General features: G+C 34.6%; 2 protein-coding genes across 6 annotated transcripts; one reads left to right on the top strand and one right to left on the bottom strand.

Annotated features, from left to right (window-relative positions):
* The first annotated feature begins 755 nt into the window (after positions 1-755).
* LOC105788911 (uncharacterized) lies at positions 756-8,674 on the top strand. 5 transcript variants are annotated; one of them, XR_001132192.2, is made up of 4 exons: positions 756-1,182; positions 1,328-5,551; positions 5,805-5,842; positions 8,186-8,674. XR_001132192.2 is itself a non-coding variant. In XM_012615989.2 (4 exons), exon 3 carries the CDS (start codon positions 1,435-1,437, stop codon positions 5,536-5,538), a length of 4,104 nt encoding a protein of 1,367 aa, XP_012471443.1. In that variant the 5' UTR covers positions 757-1,182; positions 1,328-1,359; positions 1,432-1,434; the 3' UTR covers positions 5,539-5,551; positions 5,805-5,992. The 5 variants fall into 5 exon arrangements, 4 of the variants coding, with proteins under 4 accessions (XP_012471443.1, XP_012471444.1, XP_052483516.1 ...); XM_012615989.2 differs by lacking the exon at positions 8,186-8,674 and having other exon boundaries at positions 757-1,182; positions 1,328-1,359; positions 1,432-5,551; positions 5,805-5,992; XM_012615991.2 differs by lacking the exon at positions 8,186-8,674 and having other exon boundaries at positions 759-1,182; positions 1,328-2,323; positions 2,411-5,551; positions 5,805-5,992.
* Positions 7,010-14,310, bottom strand: LOC105788912 (kinesin-like protein KIN-5D). The gene is made up of 23 exons (XM_012615993.2): positions 14,123-14,310; positions 13,505-13,721; positions 13,284-13,413; positions 12,998-13,153; positions 12,147-12,623; positions 11,870-11,967; positions 11,632-11,788; positions 11,404-11,473; positions 11,225-11,301; positions 11,054-11,107; positions 10,886-10,966; positions 10,669-10,780; positions 10,358-10,444; positions 10,100-10,275; positions 9,579-9,740; positions 9,388-9,495; positions 9,143-9,301; positions 8,974-9,057; positions 8,660-8,865; positions 8,075-8,176; positions 7,882-7,991; positions 7,607-7,758; positions 7,010-7,527 (listed from the first exon to the last, which is right to left on the bottom strand). Exons 2-23 carry the CDS (start codon positions 13,672-13,674, stop codon positions 7,279-7,281), a joined length of 3,177 nt encoding a protein of 1,058 aa, XP_012471447.1. The 5' UTR covers positions 13,675-13,721; positions 14,123-14,310; the 3' UTR covers positions 7,010-7,278.
* Between the last annotated feature and the right edge of the window lie 2,481 nt (positions 14,311-16,791).

Genomic DNA, 16,791 nt, shown 5'->3' with positions numbered 1-16,791 from the left:
CAATTAATTGTGAGATATAATAAAAAATATATTTTTCAATAAATCAATGATAAGAATAAAGTACCGTTTCAAAAAGTGATAACAAAATAATATAAATTTATTTTTATTGGATAAAAATAATATAAAAAGTAAGCTTTTAATTCAAATAAAATAGCTGTTTTATTTTCTTTCTAATTGATATCGTTAATGCTATATTTATGTCATAATCATGGATAATCCATTGTCTAAACTGTATATAAAATTTATTGTTTTTAAATTATAAATTTTATTGTATATAAAATAAATAAATAAATCTTAATACATATTTTTATTATTAAATAAAATTAACTAGTGCACGCACGGATATACAAACTTATATCTTATATATACATTAAATTAAGGTTTAGACATAAAAAAAGTTTATGATTTCATTTTTGCATATTTTATTTATTTAATATTAATATTTGTTTTTCATATCCTTTATACATGAAATATATTATATTCCACATTAAACTCTTGCATTGTACGAAAGAAAAGTAAAATTTAGGAAATAATAATTTTAGTAGATAAATTCCTTTCTATGAGAAACATAACCGTCTATTTAACGACCACCACCTTTCCGCTGTAGTCTAAAGCTTCAAAAAAATGAAAAAGGTAAAAAATAATAAAAATGAAAAAGGAATTGAGGGACTTAAACGACGTCGAAGAGGCAAAATAGCGCCTAAAGCGGGCCAAGATCCAACGGCGGGAAACTTCCTAAATGCTAAATCACGAGCCTTTCTCTTCTTCTGCTTCTCCCTTTCCCTCTTTCTCTCCCGCACGAACTCAACTCACTGAGTCAAGTCCAGTCAAGTTCCTTTCCACTCTCTTTTCTTTCTTCCCCCGCCCCCCCCCCCTCAACCCTATGCCCTTTTTCGTCTTTTCCTCTGCAATTTCCATCCAAGGGCTCCCATCCTTCCACGTCACTTCCGTCTTCTTCAACTCCCCCCCTTCCCCTTCCCCTGATCCCCTCATCTCCTTCCTCTTTTATTTCAAAAACTCCCTTTAGGGTTTCTCAGATTTAACTCTCTCTTCTTCTTCTTCTTCTTCTTCTTTTTGCTTTTTTTTTCCTCCTTATTTTTCTTGATTAGAAAATTAGAAGAAAAGGAGATCTCCAAATCTTCAATTTCGCCGCTGATATTTCTTCACTTCCTTTCGGACGAGGTATACATATACATATATATGTTTTTATATTCTCTTGAATGTTGTTTTGCTTCTTCAACTTAATTATTTTTACTGTATTTCAGTTTTTCTTTTAGTTCGTAATTTCAAATTTTGAGAATTTATTTCCTTTATTTGTTTCTGTTAGGTTTCTGATGAGTTCGTTGTACTCGGAAAACGGTGAAAATAATTCTTTTTGAAATATTAAATTGGTAGAATTGAGGATTAGATTTTTTTTTTTTTGTGCTTAAGGTTATGATGGCGATTGAGAAGAGTAATTCCAAAGTTTCACCCTTTGATTCGGAGTTTTCGCCTGGTAGTAGAGAGATGACTGTGTCAAGTGATGAGGACGAGCTTCAACGTCCAAGCTCAGCCGTTGATTCTGATGATGAATTTGACGATGATGCTGATTCAGGAGCAGGTTCGGATGACTTTGATTTGTTGGAATTAGGTGAAACCGGGGCTGAATTTTGCCAAGTCGGGAACTCGACCTGTTTGGTTCCTTTTGAGTTATATGATCTTTCTGGATTGGAAGATATTTTGTCTCTTGATGTGTGGAATGAATGTTTAAGTGATGAAGAGAGGTTTAGCCTTACTAGGTTTTTACCTGATATGGATCAGGATACCTTTATGCGGACCTTGATCGACATTTTTAAGGGTAATAATCTTCACTTTGGGAGTCCTATTAAGAGTTTGTTTGATATGTTGAAAGGAGGGTTGTGTGAGCCGAGGGTTGCACTTTATCGGGAGGGCATGAATTTCTTTCGAAAGCAGCAGCATTACCATCATCTGAGGAAGCATCAGAATACTATGGTTGTCAATCTTATTCAAATGAGGGATGCTTGGCTTAATTGTAGGGGATACAGTATTGAGGAGCGGCTTCGTGTTTTGAATATTATGAGAAGTCAAAGTAGTTTGATGTATGAGAAGTTGGAAGATAAGGATTCTGCATCCTCTGATGGAGAGGATTTGGTTGATGGTTTTTGGAGCAAAAGAGTTAAGGACTGGAAAGCTCCACAGAAATCAGGTCGCTACTCTGGCTTTGGGGTTGAACCAGTTTTAGAGTTTGCATCGCGAGGACAGCTGATGGATTTGGAACCATCAAAATACAGGAAGCAGAATCCAAAAGGCAAACTGAAGACAGGTGAGTCAAAACTTCCTTTTGCAAGAGAGTTTGGCAGCTGCTTTTCCCCTGATTTAGATATGAATTCTGAGCCATATGGTTTGCCAGGAACACTTCCTCGAGAGAAATATGAGTCTGCAGCACTCAGGGCAAGGGATTGGATGAGGTTAGATGATGCTGAAGACCCAATGTTTGGAACAGGTATTCAGCGAAACCAAAATGCTCTCGATGATAGCATCATGGGCAAATCTGGTTCTTCGAGAGCAAGGAAGAAGTACAATCTTTTAAGAGGGGAAGAATTAGCCACTGATAGTTTCATGGCTTCGCCTTTGTCTTCAAAGCATGCTTTCCTTTCCTATGGTAGGAATAGGAATGCGAACGCTTCAAAGCCTCCTAATATGAGAACATCTTATAATTTTCCCAAAAAGTCCAAGCGTTTCAAAAACGACCCACTATTTGCAGCCGGAGATCAAATAAAGTCTATAAAAGGCCGAATTCCTTCACTGCCATTGCAAGGGAGTCGAGTTGACTTATCTGGGCGCACTGAACTGTTTTGGCAAAATGAAAACCAAGGAGAAGATTTCTCTGTGGATTTGTCTGTTAGACCTGATGATTGGAATATTAAGCACAAGAAATGGAAAACACTGCGGGAGTCTCCTGATCTCAGTTTTAAATCTTATAAAGCTTCCTCACCACTGATGAGTGACCAATTCTTGAAATCTGACAGTAGAAAGAAAACATCGCAGGAGAAGATTAGAGGGAACCATTTGCAAAATGGAGGAGCAGTTATGGCCCTTTCAAAAGGTAGTAGAGCATTTATTAAAAACGAAGAAACAGAATCTGACTCATCTGAGCAATTTGATGATGAGGAGGAGAGCAACCCTCTAATGAGAGGCAAGTTGGCATACACCAGTGGCGTCGTAGAAAATCCTCGCCTGTCTTCATTGAATTCTGGCCTTGATTCTAAGAAGACCAAATCTTCAAAGAAATATACTATGAAGGATGGATGGCCTCTTGATGGAATGAACCGCTACTCCAAAAAGAGCTTTGAGGAAAATGTGCACGTGGCAGGAGTAGAAAGCTACTATTCGGAAAGAAAACAGAAGGGTAAGATGCATGAAAGCAGTCCCTTGCCTAACTCTGGTTCTAGAGTTTTCGATGAGGTTGGTGGGAAACAAGTTTCCAAGTTGGTCAAGAATGGCCATTTACGAGGGGAACCTGGTGACAGGTTACGTAGGTCCTCATTGAGGGCCTACCCTACTGAGAAAAGGCAGAACGGTGAACTTGCCTATGATCATTTTATTACTCAGTCAAATTATCAGCATGATTATCTTGATGAGGAGGATGGTTCACCTGTGGCACTATCATTGGCAGATGAATTTAACCTGGGTAGAACTGGGAAGAAAAGACAGAACACTGAAGCATATGATCGCTGTCAGAAGTCTGAAGCTTCGTTGCTAGGGAGCAACAAAGTGACAAAGAAGAAGAAAGGGAAGAGGTACATGGAAGATGTCAACGGAAGAGGTGAAGATGGCAACGTGCAGCCTAACCCCCAGCAGCAAACTGATGATTCTCCTTTCGTGAAGAAAAAGGGAAAACGGAAATTGGAGGTTGATACAGTTACTTCAGATATGGAACCTTCTGAGCCTCATGGTGCAGATCTGGGAACCACAGATTTGGAGATGGAAACCAAACCACAGAAAAAGCCATTTACTTTGATTACCCCTACCATTCATACTGGATTCTCATTCTCAATTATACATCTTCTTTCTGCAGTTCGTATGGCAATGATTACTCCATTTCCTGAAGATTCCTTAGAGGTTGGTAAACCTAGAGAGGAGCAGAATGGAAAGCAGCAAGGTGATCTGAATGGGGTTCTCTCATGTGACAACACAGTTACCAATAGTTCAGACCATCTTGTGCAACCAAGTGTGCCTTTTCTTACCGTTCATGATATTGTTCATCGCGTGGCAGTAAATCCTGGAGATCCGTGTATCCTTGAGACAGAAGAGCCACTTCAAGATTTAGTTCGGGGAGTTCTGAAGATTTTCTCATCAAAAACAGCACCTTTGGGAGCAAAAGGTTGGAAGGTACTTGTTGCCTATGAGAAGTCCACAAAAAGCTGGTCTTGGGTTGGCCCTGCTATGCATAGCTCAAACAATGTTGAGACTGCTGAGGAGGTGATATCACCCGAAGCCTGGGGTCTTCCTCACAAAATGCTTGTCAAGTTGGTTGATTCTTTTGCAAATTGGCTAAAAAATGGTCAAGAGACTCTCCAACAAATAGGAAGTCTTCCTGCACCTCCGCTTGAACTGATGCAAGTCAACTTAGATGAGAAAGAAAGGTTCAGAGACCTAAAAGCTCAGAAAAGCCTTAACACCATTAGCTCAAGTTCTGAAGAAGTGAGAGCTTATTTCCGTAGGGAGGAGCTTCTTAGGTATTCTATTCCTGACAGGGCCTTCTCTTACACAGCTGCTGATGGAAAAAAGTCTATAGTTGCTCCCTTGAGAAGATGTGGAGGTAAGCCAACTTCAAAGGCTCGAGACCATTTTATGCTGAAACGTGATCGGCCACCGCATGTTACAATTCTTTGTCTTGTGAGAGATGCTGCTGCCAGGTTGCCCGGAAGTATTGGCACACGTGCAGATGTTTGTACTTTGATAAGAGACTCTCAGTATGTCGTTGAAGAAGTTTCTGATGCACAAGTAAACCAGATTGTTAGTGGAGCCTTAGACCGCTTGCACTATGAACGTGATCCTTGTGTACAATTTGATGGAGAGAGGAAATTGTGGGTTTATTTGCATAGAGAAAGAGAAGAAGAAGATTTTGAGGATGATGGAACTTCATCTACTAAGAAATGGAAGAGGCCGAAAAAGGATACTGCTGAGCAATCCGTTCAAGTAGCTGTAACGGTGGCTTTTCATGACACTGGGGATCAGTCGGGATTTGAATTAGGCTCTGAGCTTAATGTTGAACATTCATGCATTGACAATGATAAAAAGATGGAGATGGAGTGTTGTGATAGACAAAATGCGGAGGATAATGCTGACTCTAGTCATGAGTCTGAGCAATGTACCACTCAGCAGGATCATCCAATGACATTGGAGCCTCCTGACCTAAATCCTGTGCAAGATGGCGAATTACAATGTCAAGAAAATTCCACTAATGAAGATATTGATGATATTGATGATGGTAGAGAAAAACCAGTTGAACACCTCGATGCAAGCTTATTATGATCAAATACTTGAGGTAGTTTTCGATTGTTCTATGCAAATTTTCTTTAACTAGTTGTTGCGGTAATAACTCTTTGCTCACCATTTTAACCTCAGTGGTTTTAGTATATTTACTATGAATTTAGTTGATACTTAGAAGGCTTTTAGCCTTGTATGATTGTATCAGTAAGTTCCTCTGTCATGACACTCCTAATATGGCTTGTACATTTTTGGTGCTTGTCATTGACCCTGTTGATTTCTGACCGAGTGTAACATTGACATTTTTGCAGGGCAAAGTCCAGCTTAGGTAGGGTAGAAAGCTTTCAAGGTATGTATTTATAAATTGAAAGGTTACACTTACATATAGATAGTGATTTTAGAACAAAATGTAGACTAGAAACTGATATTCTGATGGTCAATGAATACTTCATGATTCTGTTAATCATCACCATAATAATATAATCTATATTTTTGATAATGTCAAGGTTTACGTGGGTGTTTTTTTTTTTAATGTACATATTTACTGGAGCAGATCTCAGTTATTTATAACAGCAGCATATTTTGCATATCTTCTATATACTTTGACCAGCTTGTTCCTTGATACAAAAGCTGCGAATAAATAACATTGTTGTAGTAATTTTCTCTATTAATGTAATGGGATAATAAGCATTTATCAAATTTGTCCCATTCTTAAAAAATACCATTTTAATGCAAATTGGCTTACAAAGTTAATTAACGGAATATAAATTTTTTGGGCTAATTGCACCAGGCATTGCTAAATATTGCTTGGATTGTATAGTAGTCCTTAAACTTCATATATTTTAATTGAGTATTTAAAGCATGTCTGCTCTTTTATTCAACCTAGCTGTCAATTTACATTAAATGACATTTCGGATATGGAGTATGTTTAAAACATGTGGAATTGTAATAAATTTGAGGAGGGTTATTATTTTTTATACATAAGATCCAAACTCTCCATGTAATATGCATACATTATTTACAATTTGATTGAAAGACTTAATTGGTACTTTTTGTACGGATATACCAACATTCTATGAACTCAATTAGAGCGTATAGGGATAGCAAAAAAAAAAACCTTAAGCCGACCTCCCAACCCTATAGGGGTATTTTTACATCCCAATCCTATAGGTTTTTTTGTGAATTGGGTTTTGCGGTGGGTCAGGTTGACTTTTTATTGAAATTTACAAGGTGAGATTGAGATTGAGTTTAGATAAAATCCCCTTTTAATTATAAATATCATTTATAATTGAATGTCATTTCAAGGTTGGAGTTGGTTATTTACAAGTGAACATGGGGAGCAGAAGAACACCTGATCCATTGCCATCTCTAATCATAATTTGAGAATGGTTGTGCAATTAACCTTAATTTTTTATAACATAAATATACCTAATAAAGGAGTATATTTAAAGTTTACGAGATAGGGCATTTAAAGAATAGAAAATCTCAACTCAAACATGAACCACCAAATGGAGGGTAGAAGCAAACAGTAGTAGTAATAACAATAATAATAAATCACTGTTTTAGTATTATATTTAAGAACTCACTGCATGTTCCAGTTGAATTCTTTCAACAAACAATGAATGGAAGCCCAAGGGAAGGAGTCGTTCAGCCACACCGTATTCTGGTTCTGTATCTGCACTGTACACACCTTTTCTTTCTTACCACTATACTAATACTATATATATAATATAATATAATATTCTAATTTCTTGTTTTTATCTGTTTTAAAAGTCCATTCACTTTTTAATTAATAGCAGTGAGAGGAAGTCTAGAATCTTTCAATTGTTGGGATGGGGATTGGGGAGCTGCTGATGCTGCTTCATATTCCCCCAACATGTGTTTTATATCTCCATTGGCTACCTTCGCTGATTTTGCTTCCCAAAACAACTTTAATAGTTCCTCGAATGGAGGCGTTTTCAGTTCCTCTATTGATGACATGCTTGGTAGGTTGAATGCCCTCTTCGTTGGTGTTGAACACGATGGCTTGTCCACCTGAGATTACGAGTTTCCAACCAAAATTAAATAAATAACATTTTCTTACAGTCTTGCTTGCTGATTTCTACAAACTTACCATGTATTCCTCCTCCAGACATTTCCCTGCATTGTCTGTGATTTCTACAATCTTGTGGTAGTGACCACCCTTCAGTTCCCTCAATTCCTCACAACAAGGAATGATCATGGAATTCATGTTCCCACATGCATCACGATCAAGTTGTAATGAATCTGCCCATAATTTTGTTCATCAGTTTATTCCTTTTCTATTTGGTTCAGATTCAGGATAGTAAGAATTGACAGGTCTAGCTGTATATTTTATATTCATTTAGTTGTAAGAATCTAGATACTTACAATCAATGGATGTTAGGCAACTGTTGTTTGCAGTGTCTACATCTTCAAGAGCAGTGGATACAGCACAAGAAAATTGATCTCGGAGGGTCTGATTGGCTTCCATTCCTCCCCTAATTGAATAAAAAGATAACAAAGATCAGTGATCTTTATCTGAAGTTGTCTAAAATACTTTTTTGAGGAAGTAAAGCTTTACCTAACAATGGAATCCACAGAATCAACATTACTCTTTTCTAAACTGAGAAGGGATTCTTGAGCATTCTTCCATTGCTGAGCACTCATCTTTGCTTTCTTCATACTGCAACAGGAATTTTGTAGAATGTTCAGTGCCTACTTAAAAGCAATCCATTGCAAACAGAATACTGATGCCAGGGAAAATTGTGCTTAAATACATCATCATGACAAACATCTCTTCTTGAATTCTTATCATGTGGGGATAATACTGAAAAAAGGGATCATCTATCTCGTGAAGGCCAGTTTTCAAAGCAACCCACTCTCAAAGAGTACACTAGCTACTGGAAGTTCCAAGCAGCATGACTCTTGGCAGGTAGCTTTGCATTGAGCTGTAAGGAGAGCTAGAACAATAAACACTGGTTTTTCGTCTTGCCTGGAACTCGTGTATTTACATGATTTGGTAGGAATAGGTACTTGAATTCAATGTAGTAGCTAATGTACTCTCTGAGAGTGGGTTTGTAACCATTGTCAAACTTTGTTGCAAAACTTTGCTTACTTGAATTATCGGGAAAAACAAAAAAAACAAAAGAAGGAAAACCAACCATACCAATTTTGAAGAACATCTTCCATGTCTTTCTTTCCACTTTCTACAGCAGAAGTATCCTTAATATAGTGGGATTCTGTGCTTTCCATGTGAACATTCCATTCTGCTTTAACAACAGAAGTGGACTCTTGCATGGTAGACATTTCTTTCTGTAGTTTACTGGTTTTGCTGGATGCATTTTCCCGGAGATCGTGGACTGCCATTTGGACCTAAAAAGAAAACAGAAATAAAGGAATTACTCCCAAAATAATTATTGAGCACAGATCAAGAAAACACAGCTCATAAGAATGTTGAAATTAGAACTCGTGTATAGTTACCAGCTTTTTCTTCCTAGCACTTGAACCTGCAAGCAGTTCTGCCACCTTTTGCAGCAATTGCTTCTCTTCATTAGCGGCACATTCCTACATGTATTATATAATGAATTGAAGTTATCTTTAACTGGCTTTAAGAAAAGCAAAACTATCTGAACTAAGAACCATTAAGTACCTCAAACTTCTTTTCAAATTCAGACAATTTGTTGTCGTTTACTGTTTGAGATTCTTCCACAATTTTGGTCAGCTTGGATGCATGCATGTCTAAAGTCTCGAAGAAATTCACTGTTATTTTAGAAATTGACCTTGCATTGTCTACTGCCCTGGAATGTGCCTGTAGATGAAATAGAAAGAAGTGAGTCCGCTACCAACACCTCTCAATTACAGTTTAGCTGAGACATGAAGCAATGAGTTACGAACCTCTCGCTGTTGTTGAGCAAATGCAGTTAGCTTCTCCTCTTGCTTGTAAAGACTACTTTGAAGGTCATTAAGTAACGCTTCAGCCTCAGCAGTAATTCCTTTGTACAGCTGAACCACGTATAAATAACTTCATAAGCAGAAGTAGAAAAGGAAATTCCACTTAGAAACTTAGTGATGAGAATACTGTTTACATCTTCTAGGTCACATGAGTGCTTAGCAACTTCAGAATTTAGATCACCCGAAATTGACATAAAATTTCCATCAAGCTTTTTGGCTATATCGTGCAAAGCTTTGACACCCGAACCATACATGTTCTTCAATTTCCCTAACCTTCCTCGAAGTTCTTCTGTGGCCTGCAGTTATACAAAGGATAAGCTATAGAGGCTATCAATCGAGTCCTTAAATATGTTCAAATGTGTTGTTGAGACTAGACTTGTCATTTGAGTGGGTTAAATTCGTTTCGGATCAAGTCAATCTAGATTGGGTCAATTCAGTTTTAAAATTTTTAGGTTTGGATCATTGGGTTTCCTAGTCGAGTTTTTGTTCAAGTCATTTCGGGTTACTTGTTCAGGTCCTTTTTGAATTCAGGTTTAGTAGGTTCGAGTTGTTGATATTTTATGGTCAAAGCAGGTTGGGTCGAGTTCAGATTTGAGTTAATCGGATTGAGTAGTCAGGTTTGGGTCAGAAATGACAGTTCAAGTTGAAACCATACCTCAGACTTTGTTGATACAAAGGACTGCATGTCTTCCTCCATGTCTTTCAGTTGCTGCTCTTGTTGAGTCGCAGAAGCTGCCACAGTCTTGTGCAAGATATCAAGCTGCTGGGTCAACAGGGACTGAAACTTTTGGATAAGTGATTTGTTTTCATCTTCAATTTTATCCTTCCTTTCTGAAAGCATAACAGCATTCGGAAAAGAAACCTTTAGAGAACAAGCCTGCTAAAAATAACGTGAGGTACTAAGGATACTAACCAATCTTGGCAAACAAATCTGAGACATCTGATGCAGCGTTTTCAAGCTCTGCTCGGAGTTCAAAAGCACGCTCAACAAGTGTTTTCTCTGAAAAGTTAGCAACGGGCATATTTAAAATTCAACTATAAAAAGATAAAAAGCAGAACGATTATTCTATACATTATTTTCTATCAGAAATGTGCATGTACATCTCATGAAGACCTTACCATGTAACTGATGAAAAAAAGTGACAAAACAACCATCAAAATGAAGATAATGAAATGGTTAAAAAAAACAGACCAGACAAGTTGCCCAAGCAACCTCCAACTCACCAGATTTAAGGAGGTTAGATATTAAAAATTCCTTCTCTTTAATAGTTGCATTTGCTTGTCTATGTTTATCTTCAAGATCAAACAATGCAATTTCAGTTTCCTCGAGCTTTTTCTGGTGAAAAAGGAAACGAGAAAGAGAATGTCACTTCTGTCACGGTATAAGACAATAAAAGAGCTAATATGATATTTGTACGTTGACCGTCCAAAACTGTAATACCTCCTTCTTTTCAAGTTTCTCACTTAAATCCACAGTCATCAGCTGCTGTGAGTTGTAAAGCTCCTGAAGCTCAGTAATTTGCTGCAGAAAAGTAAAGAAAGAATAATTAGCTTGACCACTGAATCCTACATCAGAAAAGAACTAAAGGGTTGATTTCAAGAAATGGACCTTCTCCTTGGATTCTGATTCAAGTTCCATGCGCTCTATTTTTTCAGCCATAGCCTGAGGTAAAAGTTAATATTTATTAGTAATAGTAATAGTTTATTACTAATAAATTCAATTCTCCATGAAACTTGGGACAAACATTTCTACCATTCAATCACATGGTTTAAATCCTACCTTCTTCTCTGCTTCTTCAAGGAGAAAACGATCTCGTGGAATGTAAATGCCATTTTTCTCTCTTGCAGAATACACCTCTGGTAGAACATAAAAAGGGAAGCAAAAAATTATCACTTATAAGAACCAAACGATGAGGTAATTAAGTTTCTTGGCAAAAAATTTAAAGAACAGCCAACTACCTTGCTTCAGCCGATCAATTTCAGAATATAAATCTTTTATTAAAGCAGATTTCATCATCTTCTGGTTAATCTGTCATAGTAACAAATTTCAATTATTTCAGCATGTTGCAAAGAGATCAAATATTTTAACTTTGTATAAAAGAGAAATGGGACATAGTTCATTTGTATAATGGGAAAGAATTAGCAATGAAAAGCTCAAACGGTGATTCATAAGACTAATCCATTGACCTCTGGTTTGTTCTTGATATTCTTGGCACGATGCGCATAATCTAGAGTGCTGAGTGTTTCTTCCAGACAATGGATGGATGGTGATATGGTGGCAATTATACATGTTTTTGTTTTCCCTCCCAAAGAATCCCTCAATAGCCTTGTTAGTTTGCTATCTCTGCCATTTGCAAATATATATTATTTATCCAAACTAAAACAAGATGCTAATGAGAAATTTTCACGTATTGATAATCCATACCTATAAGGTACATGACCAGAGTGCTCAACAAGTGCATTGATAACACGACCAAGAGTGAGCAAGCTTTTATTAATTTCTCCAGCTTCCCTTGCTCTGCCCTGTAAGAGCCAATTAACTTGGGATCAACAATTAAAAGGTTCAAATATCCTAACATTGGCAACACAAAATCAGTCTTTGAAGAGGGTAACATAGAATTTTTTGTCCTTTTTTGTCATTTGATTGATACATAAGACTCATAGCCATAGAAAATTATACATTCAGGATCGTGACACAATACCTCTCTCGCACCAGAACGTGAAATATTCTCAGAACCAGCAAGATCAACGAGATTTAGCTTCCCACATTTAATCATTTCTTCCCCCTCTGGAGTACACTCCTTAATGTGGATTGTGATTGAAAATATAGAATGAGAACGACTACTTTGTTTGTTAAGTAGAGTTTCAGCTGTTCGCCTTTTAGCAGAGCCCTTTTCCAAGATTTTGTAAATTTCATTAGCAGTTGTAACTATCTCTTCTTCAAGGCCTCTGACAAAAACTCCCCCTTTCCCATCTTCCATAAGAGCAATGGGTTTCTTAGATTTATCATCAACGAATTTCATAGTTTCCTCTGGTGCCAGAAGATCTGTTATTTCCTCATTGTAAAGCTCTAGAAACGTAACCTTCATACTATATTCAGCATTCTGAGCTTCTAATATATCAAAAATTTGTTTAACAGACCTAGGGATAACACCTGCATCACTTGGGAATTCCCCGTTCTGCGTAAACCACAAGTTCATTTAGAACTGAAAGCAAGCAAAAGATTATGAAATCATTTATTCTATGCCTGAAAACATAACCTTGAAAATTTGGATTCAAATTTCATTTTTATACAAAAATTGTGAGAATAAAAAAGCATATATTCTATCTAAAATATTTTGTAATTTAATAAGATTATATTTTTGAAAGGCATAAAAACATGAAATTCATTTACAAAAAGAATTTCAAATTCACAACTACATAGGCATAAAAGAATCAATGGTTTTGAAAAATAATAATGAATGTTGCATTCATATATGCTTTACCACACTAATACGATTTTCTAAATTCAAGTTTCCAAATGCAACCTTAACAAACTAGAACAAAACCAAACCTTTTTCCTTGCTCCCCCCTCCATTGTGTATGTCTTTCCAGTTCCCGTCTGGCCATATGCAAAGATAGTGCAATTATAACCCTCAAGAACTTCATTCACAATGGGAGACACAGCTAGATCAAATAACTCCTTTTGCTGAGACGACGGACCAAAGACCTAGCAAAAAACAATTAATGTTTCCAACTTCACTCTGTCTACATTTTCTCAAGAGCCTAGCAATTAATTTTAACAAAACATAAAATTTAATCTCCGCCAATGAAATGCAAATTTATAACAAGCATGAAACCTTGTCAAAAAGAAAGGTCCTATCAATTTGCTTATTAGCAATATTCTGTACAGCACAAACTTCTCTTCTACTTTCATTACACGATATCACCACCGGAGTATGTATTCTCGTTTCATCTTCACTCAATGGCCTACAAAAAGGAAAAAGAAAACCGAAATTGTTATTATTAATTTTTAATCCTTTAAATAAATACTAACTGAACAAAAAATGAAAACACTGACCTGCAACGTAAAATAACCTGAACGTTAACGCCTTTATCTTGTTTGGAACTCGAATTGGAATCGGCTGATCGCAGATCTCGCACCGATTTATCGTTTGAACGTGGCGTTTGCGATGGAGATAGCGATACCAATCCTCCTCCTCCTCTTCTTTGCTGCTGTGCAGATTCCATTGCAGAGAGCTCTAGCGACTCTTGCGATTCGTGTAATTGTAGCTACACTGAGAAAACTCGGATTCAGTGTAAATGACGTAGTATTGCTTCAAGATTTAGATACTAGTACGTTTCTTTAGCGAATCTAAAACTTTTTTAAGTACACGCGGTGACTAAAGAAAAGCTCAAACTCAGTGAGTTAACTCGACACTAATGAGACATTAATTCAGTCCACAGAAGATCAAAATTTTGATTGAAATAAAAAACAAAAAGAAAAGAAAAGAAAGGTGAATTATACACAGATTTGGAAGAAAAAGATGTTTTACCTCTTCAGAGTAAAAAAATGTACATAAAAAATCAAGCAGAAAAATGTGAATGAAATTTATCTATAGATTTGGATCGGAATTACCGATTTAGAGTTTCTAAATTAAGAGAATCGGCGACGAAAAATCATTAAAAGAGAGCTTACATTGAATTAAAACAAAATGCCGGCGAGCTAAATGGAAATTCAAATGGCAACGATTGTAGAGAGAGAATAAGAAGCTGAGAGAGTTTTCGAACTTTTAAAATGTAGAGAGAGACTTAATCAAAATCCAAATGGCAATCATTTTTCGTTCTCTTTTTTAAAAATGAACATGTGAGAGAGCTTCACAAAGAAGGGGACTGTAACTATGATATTGGTTCGGTTTTCGGTTCGATTATTAAAAAAATTTAAGTTTTCGATTCGGAACAGTGGTCCACTTTTAAAAAATAATTTTATATATATTTTAAATAATTTATACATAAAAGATTTGTTTTTATATTATAAAAATTAAAAACAATTATGAATTAAACAAAAATTATTTGTTTTTATACTACGGGTTTTTTTATCAGCCCTAGACGGACGGAGGCAGGAGATATGGTTTGATTTTGACGGCGTTAGTATGGATAAACTGTGAAGGGACGGCAACGAAGTTGGGGGAAGCTCCGTACATCGTAATATCCGACCGTTACAAATGGAAACGAAAGGCTAAAAGCCAAAGGGGAGAACAAAAACCTTTTGAAAAATATGAACTAGAAAAAAACCGGATATTGGACATTAGCATAATTGCCTCTCACTTTCCCTAATATTACGAAATTATCCTTTTCTTAAACTTGAGATTTTATTTTTCTAGTTAAATTCTGCTGTAAGTGCGTATGTGAATTTAATATATGTATTCTTATCTGAGCATTGTTAAATTTATATTTTAAAATTTCAAAATTATAACCTTCACCAGAATGATTGTCACATTTTATTTTTAAAATTTTATGCTATAAACATATTATAAATCTGTAATGTCACATGAGTTTATTAATTCAACAAAATACTCATAAAAATCATATCATTTTGAACAATAGATTTAATAATTATCGTTTGAATAAAATTTAAATAATATAAGAATTAAAATTAAATTTGAAAATATAAACTAAATCTACAATTTATGTATAATACGAGATTAATAATAGAATTTGGGCAAACAAATTTGATTACTATCATTTGGGTCAAGATTGAAAATTTAAAATTAAAAAATACAAAGATTAAAATAGATTAATTTGAAAAGCTCATAAACTAAAATTATAATATTTGTATGTAGATTGTTTTATTTTTCTAAAATATTTTAAATAACTGTGATCTAATTAATTATTTGAAATTATATTATTCAGTAAAAATATAATTATAAAAATTATTTAAATATAAATGTTTAAAAGTCTATTCAAGATTATAAAATTTTCATATAGTTTTAAGCATGATTTTTTATTTCAATATACGTGAGTTAAAAATAATAATATTTATTTTCATTTCCATAAATGATTTAAAAATAAAATAATAAATATTTAAAATTTGCAATACAATTAAAATTCTAAAACTTAAAAGATTTTGAATAAAAAACATGCCATTGTGTATATAGAGGGAGAGATTAATTTACACAAATGTAAAATTAAAGTATTTTACATAATTCTTTGGTATGATTAATATTCAATTGAATTTATCAACTAAAGTAGTATCATTAAGTTCTCAATCATAATATTTAATATACTTTTTTATATTATATTAATATTGAAAATGTAATTATTAAATATATTTACTTAATATTTCCTTTTACAATTCACTCTTGGTTTCATCTTTTAAAATTTTCATAGTCAATTACAACTTTTGTATTCTCTGCTTATGTTAGTATTAATAGTTTTTCCAATTCACTTATTTTATTTACAAAATTTCAGATAATGTTTTTAAGATTTTACATTTTAATATATTAATCCATATCCAGTATCTATATAATATATATTTCCAATTTCTAAGGATTTTATAAGAATGAATATAATCAAAATTGACTTCTCCCTTTTACTTTATTTATAGATTAACAGTGTTATCAAATTGAACTTATTACGATATGAATCAAACTATGTCAAATTACAGCAGAGTGATTAAATTTCAAGTTTCAACATAATAGAGGGACTAAATCCATAATTAGTCCCCATTCGTTTTTACCTGATTAAGGTTATTATTATTTCTTAATGTGATTAAGATTTTGGGGGAGAGTGAGGAAAGTTGGGAGCCACTAAGAACCAATGAGAAAGGGACCCATTACAAGAATTTTGTATTTAACAACTAATTTTGTCTTCTAATAATTTAAAATTTTGTTCGCTTTCTTCTATAAAATTTAAAATTGTTTTTAACCAATAATCATCAACCCATTAGGAAAACCTTTTATTTATTTTAATTTTTTTATTTCGTGTGAATGGATGTAATTTTGAATTTCGAATTTTGAATTTCAACTCTTTTATTACATTTTCTAGAAAAGTCCTTTTCTTTTTATAATTAAAGCTTGCATTCTATTTTAATCGGAGGAGAAAGAGTTATATTGGAACCGAATTCTAGATAACATGTTAACCACGGATGAAGCAAGGAAGACATACAATTTTAAAAGTTTTCTGAGGTGAAAGAGAAATTTAAAAAAAAACTTAATGGAATATTTAATAATTGAGAGGGACTAAAATGTTATTATTTCAATCAACTACCCTTAGCTATGCCCCTGATGTCAGCACCTGAACCTATGTACAAGTTATCTAACTTGTTTGAACATATTTATCTAATTAATATATCTCTATTTTTTATTT

The sequence above is a fragment of the Gossypium raimondii genome, chromosome 2 (assembly GCF_025698545.1).
Source record: "Gossypium raimondii isolate GPD5lz chromosome 2, ASM2569854v1, whole genome shotgun sequence".
NCBI lineage: Eukaryota > Viridiplantae > Streptophyta > Magnoliopsida > Malvales > Malvaceae > Gossypium > Gossypium raimondii.
This window is presented reverse-complemented; position numbering and strand designations above follow the sequence as displayed.